We start from the raw sequence: 7,115 nt of genomic DNA on the forward strand, positions 1-7,115 counted from the left end.
TCATGGTTATATCTTGTGTATTGTTATAACTTCAGTCATGGTTCTAGCTTTAGTCATGGTTATATCTTGTGTATTGTTATAACTTTAGTCATGGTTATAACTTTAGTCATGGTTATAACTTTAGTCATGGTTATAACTTTAGTCATGGCTAATAACTTTAGTCATGGCTAATAACTTTAGTCATGGTTCTAACTTTAGTCATGGTTCTAACTTTAGTCATGGTTCTAACTTTAGTCACGGTTATAACTTTAGTTATAACTTTAGTCATGGTTATATCTTGTGTATGGTTCTAACTTTAGTCATGGTTCTAACTTTAGTCATGGTTCTAACTTTAGTCATGGTTCTAACTTTAGTCATGGCTAATAACTTTAGTCATGGTTATAACTTTAGTCATGGTTATAACTTTAGTTATAACTTTAGTCATGGTTATATCTTGTGTATGGTTCTAACTTTAGTCATGGTTCTAACTTTAGTCATGGCTAATAACTTTAGTCATGGTTCTAACTTTAGTCATGGTTCTAACTTTAGTTATAACTTTAGTCATGGTTATATCTTGTGTATGGTTCTAACTTTAGTCATGGTTCTAACTTTAGTCATGGCTAATAACTTTAGTCATGGTTATAACTTTAGTTATAACTTTAGTCATGGTTATATCTTGTGTATGGTTATAACTTTAGTCATGGCTAATAACTTTAGTCATGGTTCTAACTTTAGTCACGGTTATAACTTTAGTTATAACTTTAGTCATGGTTATATCTTGTGTATGGTTATAACTTTAGTCATGGTTATATCTTGTGTATTGTTATAACTTTAGTCGTGGTTATAACTTTAGTCATGGCTAATAACTTTAGTTATAACTTTAGTCATGGTTATATCTTGTGTATGGTTCTAACTTTAGTCATGGTTCTAACTTTAGTCATGGTTCTAACTTTAGTCATGGCTCTAACTTTAGTCATGGCTAATAACTTTAGTCACGGTTATAACTTTAGTTATAACTTTAGTCATAATTATATCTTGTGTATGGTTATAACTTTAGTCATGGTTATATCTTGTGTATTGTTATAACTTTAGTCATGGTTCTAACTTTAGTCATGGCTAATAACTTTAGTCATGGTTATAACTTTAGTCATGGTTATAACTTTAGTTATAACTTTAGTCATGGTTATAACTTTAGTTATAACTTTAGTCATGGTTGTATCTTGTGTATTGTTATAACTTTAGTCATGGTTAATAACTTTAGTCATGGCTAATGACTTTAGTCATGGTTATATCTTGTGTATGGTTATAACTTTAGTCATGGCTAATAACTTTAGTCATGGTTCTAACTTTAGTCATGGTTCTAACTTTAGTCATGGTTCTAACTTTAGTCACGGTTATAACTTTAGTTATAACTTTAGTCATGGTTCTAACTTTAGTCATGGTTCTAACTTTAGTCATGGTTCTAACTTTAGTCATGGTTCTAACTTTAGTCATGGCTAATAACTTTAGTCATGGTTATAACTTTAGTCATGGTTATAACTTTAGTTATAACTTTAGTCATGGTTATATCTTGTGTATGGTTCTAACTTTAGTCATGGCTAATAACTTTAGTCATGGTTCTAACTTTAGTCATGGTTCTAACTTTAGTCATGGTTCTAACTTTAGTTATAACTTTAGTCATGGTTATATCTTGTGTATGGTTCTAACTTTAGTCATGGTTCTAACTTTAGTCATGGTTCTAACTTTAGTCATGGTTCTAACTTTAGTCATGGTTCTAACTTTAGTCATGGCTAATAACTTTAGTCATGGTTATAACTTTAGTTATAACTTTAGTCATGGTTATATCTTGTGTATGGTTCTAACTTTAGTCATGGCTAATAACTTTAGTCATGGTTCTAACTTTAGTCACGGTTATAACTTTAGTTATAACTTTAGTCATGGTTATATCTTGTGTATGGTTCTAACTTTAGTCATGGTTCTAACTTTAGTCATGGTTCTAACTTTAGTCATGGCTAATAACTTTAGTCACGGTTATAACTTTAGTTATAACTTTAGTCATGGTTATATCTTGTGTATGGTTATAACTTTAGTCATGGTTATATCTTGTGTATTGTTATAACTTTAGTCGTGGTTATAACTTTAGTCATGGCTAATAACTTTAGTTATAACTTTAGTCATGGTTATATCTTGTGTATGGTTCTAACTTTAGTCATGGTTCTAACTTTAGTCATGGTTCTAACTTTAGTCATGGCTCTAACTTTAGTCATGGCTAATAACTTTAGTCACGGTTATAACTTTAGTTATAACTTTAGTCATAATTATATCTTGTGTATGGTTATAACTTTAGTCATGGTTATATCTTGTGTATTGTTCTAACTTTAGTCATGGTTCTAACTTTAGTCATGGCTAATAACTTTAGTCATGGTTATAACTTTAGTCATGGTTATAACTTTAGTTATAACTTTAGTCATGGTTATAACTTTAGTTATAACTTTAGTCATGGTTGTATCTTGTGTATTGTTATAACTTTAGTCATGGTTAATAACTTTAGTCATGGCTAATGACTTTAGTCATGGTTATATCTTGTGTATGGTTATAACTTCAGTCATGGTTATAGCTTCAGTCATGGTTATAGCTTTAGTCATGGTTATATCTTGTGTATTGTTATAACTTCAGTCATGGTTATAACTTTAGTCATGGTTATAACTTTAGTCACGGTTGTAACTTTATAACAATTAATAACCCACAACTAACGCTCTTTAACAGCTAAAACATCACGTCACAACAGTTTGACACATAAACAATTCGTAACACATTTGTATAATTACACCGCCAAACTGCATGCTGGGTAAAGCTCACCCATTATCACAACAAGAAGAAACTCCGTCGCTACAGGAAGAAACAGACCCTTTTATTTTTTTCACCTACGCTCCCCTGGGTCCTAAGTCCCTCCATGTTTAGCTTCCTAAACAGCTGCTCATTTGGCCGCAGTCCTTTTCGGCGTCAATGAATGAATGTTTTTACTCCGGGAAAAAAATACCGTGATGTGAATTTTTGGCCATAGCGCCCAGCCCTAACTTAAAGCGTACGATTGGAGACACAAAAGAAGTCTGGAAACTGGTCCTGCATTATTGGATATTGTGTGTCTCTCTCTCTCGCTTCCCCTCCAAAGAAAATGACACTGTTGTTTTCCATATCACTAGATGCACTTCATGTAACCTGGAGGAGAAGACGACTATCCACGCGAACCTGCTGTTGCTTCTACTGAACTCCTCTGGGAATGAAAGGCTCGAATAAGACTTGTTGAATAACCCACGGTGACCAGGAGCGCTCCGATGTCTCGGACGGGCATCGCAGTGGACATTGAGCCCATCATGTGCTGCCATTCAGACCCACGAGGACAGGGGATCCACCCCGACTTCACCCTGGACTAAGAGACACGACACCCACGGGGAGAGCTCTGGGGCGTCACGGCTTATGTACCTGGAGGGGAAAAACAAAAAAAAGTTGGGTTGTTGTCACACACATTGTTTGAGTGGTCTTCTTTTGATTATCAGCATACCTTCTGAAAGCATCCCCAAATTAGGAAAGTAATTTCAAACTCCTCTTTATACCACACTTTTGTATGTATTGTTTGCAGTAGACATTCCTTGTGTATTGTTTGTATTTATTTATGATTACCTATAGAGAAGATGATAAAGTAAATGTAACTAGTCACTGATCTCCTTGTGGACGGTCTTCAGGTTTATACACAGGTATGATTGATTGTAGAATTGGATTTTGAGTGATTGAGATTAAGAGAAGTTAATATAAAGAAGACAAAGAGATGTTTTGCTGTCGGCACTAAATCTTCTCTGTGCTCTTATGATGCCTTGTACAGTTGTCTGTGCCTCCCAAGAGTCACTGAGGATGTGAATGAATGTAATCGTTCAATAACGGGACAATTTCGACAAATTTGGCAAGGGAACATTTTTCACATGTTGTGATGATGGAGGCAGCGTTGCATTGGAAAGGAATCTGCATTTATGCTTTTGATCGCTTTTGGCATGCCGTTTATTAACAAGCTCCCGGTGTGCAGGGGCCCTTCATGCTCAGATCCTGTTCCCATAGGCGCTCAGGGCGAAGTGGAGGTTCGGGTCAGAGTAGCAGAGCGGGGTTCTAGTTCAGGAGAATAGAGCGCTGTTGATCGGTGCTTTGTGTATATAAACTGTCCCGGCCAATCACGGGATCGGGCGAGTGCCGTTATGGAAGCAGGCCTGAACATTAAAGTGGCCCTGAATACATTCACAGCAGATCTGCTGCATCTACTGCAGATTATATTTTAGTTTGTTTGATTTTTTTCCAATAAAGTGCAAGCTTCCACACTTTGGCTCCCTATCTATTTATTTATTCATGTTCAGGGTTCTTACGATCATGGAAAACCTGGAAAAGTCCATGAATTTTTAAATGGTTATTTCCAGGCCTGGAAAAGTCCTGTAAAAAAAGTCATGTAAATGTGTTATATTCATGTATTCATGTCGCTCATTTACGCTGAGTTTGAAATAATTAATATGCTTTTAAAAGAAAGACTTAAAATATAAGCAGGCATACATACAGGCATCTATATAAATGTTTATTCTTTTAATCAAACATTTGTCTCATTCATTTGTGTCATTTAAGGTTTACTGTATGCTTTGTATTCTCATTGTTAGTTTAAATACTACATTTACTCACTTTTTACTGTTTACACCCAGACTTCACTAAATGTTTGTAATGGACATTTGGTTTAAAGTCATGGAAACCACTGGTCAAACTACTGAGATGACATTACTGAGCTTTTCTTTCAGACTTGACAACATTCCTTGAAGACACGCTGTAACACATTCATAGTAATTTAATTAAAGTTTATTATATTACGAGTAAACAAACCTTTAATGGCGACATTCAGGAATAACATTTGTGTAAACTGGTCCCACCCTTCATCATTATAGAGTCTCTGTTGCTGAAGCCACAGGTGCATCCATGTGCCCCACACACACACACACACACACACACACACACACACACACACACACAGGAGGACCTTAATATAAAAGCTACATCCTGCTTGGCAAAGCCTCCACCAGCGATGAGGAGATTGTGTTGTGCTGCCACTTCCCCTCAGTGGATGCAGAAGTGTGTGTGTGTGTGAGAGAGAGATGTTCTCGATGGAATGAATGGGCGAGTTAATAGAAGCCTCCCTGATTCAGGATCCTTCCCTTCCTGCAGGAGTTACCGCTAGATGAAGATGCTCTGGAGGCTGAACACGTATGTAACTAACTAGTAGTAAAGATATTGATTGTAACACAATAACCCTTATAATGTATTATATAATATTATATCATATGTAGAGTCTCAATGTGAGAACATCCATTATTAATACTACATGCTGGTCAATGGGATTGTGAGAAAATTAAAGCAGAAATTCAAATGTTTTTATGTTGTGAAGAAAATCACTTTCCTAGAGAGAGAGGGTGAGAGAGAGAGGGAGAGGGAGAGCAGGGGAGAGAGAGGGGGTGAGAGGAGATGAGAGGGTGAGAAAGAAAGAGTGAGGGGATGAGAGAGGGAGAGGGGGTGAGAGAGAGAAAGAGAGAGAGAGGGGTGAGAGAGAGGGAGAGAGGGGAGTGAGAGAGAGAGAGAGGGGGAGAGGGCTGAGAGAGAGGAGATGAGAGAGAGGGGGTGAGAGAAAGAGAAAGAGAGAGTGGGTGAGAGAGAGAGAAAGATAGAAAGAGGAGAGGGTGAGAAAGAGAGAGGGAGGGTGAGAAAGAGAGAGAGCTCGTAAAGCTGCTCATGTGAAGTTTCATTCATGATGTAATGAATAGATGAATATTGAATAAACCAGCCGGAGAGAGAGAGACGCTCTTCTGCCCCCTGGTGGCGTCATGGTGTCAAAGCCTCTGAGGTCGTTCAACATGTTGGCTGTAAACACATGTTCTGTATTAAAGTACCTTCAAGTCGTGTTCATGATGAACTCACGTCTCCAACTCCTCATCTGGTCCTGTAGTCCTCCACCTCCTCATGTGGTCCTGTAGTCCTCCACCTCCTCATCTGGTCCTGTAGTCCTCCACTCCTCATGTGGTCCTGTAGTCCTCCACCTCCTCATGTGGTCCTGTAGTCCTCCATCCTCCTCATCTGGTCCTGTAATCCTCCACCTCCTCAGGTGGTCCTGTAGTCCTCCACCTCCTCATGTGGTCCTGTAGTCCTCCACCTCCTCAGGTGGTCCTGTAGTCCTCCACCTCCTCATCTGGTCCTGTAATCCTCCACCTCCTCAGGTGGTCCTGTAGTCCTCCACCTCCTCATCTGGTCTTGTAGTCCTCCACCTCCTCATGTGGTCCTGTAGTCCTCCACCTCCTCATGTGGTCCTGTAGTCCTCCACCTCCTCAGGTGGTCCTGTAGTCCTCCACCTCCTCATGTGGTCCTGTAGTCCTCCACCTCCTCATCTGGTCTTGTAGTCCTCCACCTCCTCAGGTGGTCCTGTAGTCCTCCACCTCCTCATGTGGTCCTGTAGTCCTCCACCTCCTCATCCGGTCCTGTAGTCCTCCACCTCCTCATCCGGTCCTGTAGTCCTCCACCTCCTCATGTGGTCCTGTAGTCCTCCACCTCCTCAGGTGGTCCTGTAGTCCTCCACCTCCTCATGTGGTCCTGTAGTCCTCCACCTCCTCATCTGGTCTTGTAGTCCTCCACCTCCTCATGTGGTCCTGTAGTCCTCCACCTCCTCATGTGGTCCTGTAGTCCTCCACCTCCTCATGTGGTCCTGTAGTCCTCCACCTCCTCATCTGGTCTTGTAGTCCTCCACCTCCTCATGTGGTCCTGTAGTCCTCCATCCTTTTCATGTGGTCCTGTAGTCCTCCACCTCATGTGGTCCTGTAGTCCTCCACCTTTTCATGTGGTCATGTAGTCCTCCATCTCCTCATGTGGTCATGTAGTCCTCCACCTCATGTGGTCCTGTAGTCCTCCACCTCCTCATGTGGTCCTGTAGTCCTCCACCTCCTCATGTGGTCCTGTAGTCCTCCATCCTTCTCATGTGGTCCTGTAGTCCTCCACCTCCTCATGTGGTTCTGTAGTCCTCCATCCTCCTCATCTGGTCCTGTAGTCCTCCACCTCCTCAGGTGGTCCTG

The 7,115-nt window shown here is 39.8% G+C and overlaps 1 protein-coding gene across 1 annotated transcript in view; it reads left to right on the forward strand.

Moving 5' to 3' along the window:
* Positions 1 to 4,343, forward strand: part of picalma (phosphatidylinositol binding clathrin assembly protein a) — a gene marked incomplete at its 5' end in the record, with an annotated part of 28,808 nt that extends 24,465 nt beyond the window's left edge. The window contains one exon of the mRNA XM_079214465.1: positions 3,183 to 4,343. Within this exon, the coding sequence (XP_079070591.1) occupies positions 3,183 to 3,197 (15 nt within the window). The 3' untranslated portion in view covers positions 3,198 to 4,343. The remainder of the gene's footprint in view (positions 1 to 3,182) is intronic.
* Positions 4,344 to 7,115: the final 2,772 nt, after the last annotated feature.

The sequence above is a fragment of the Taurulus bubalis genome, assembly GCF_910589615.1.
Source record: "Taurulus bubalis genome assembly, chromosome: 2".
Classification (NCBI taxonomy): domain Eukaryota; kingdom Metazoa; phylum Chordata; class Actinopteri; order Perciformes; family Cottidae; genus Taurulus; species Taurulus bubalis.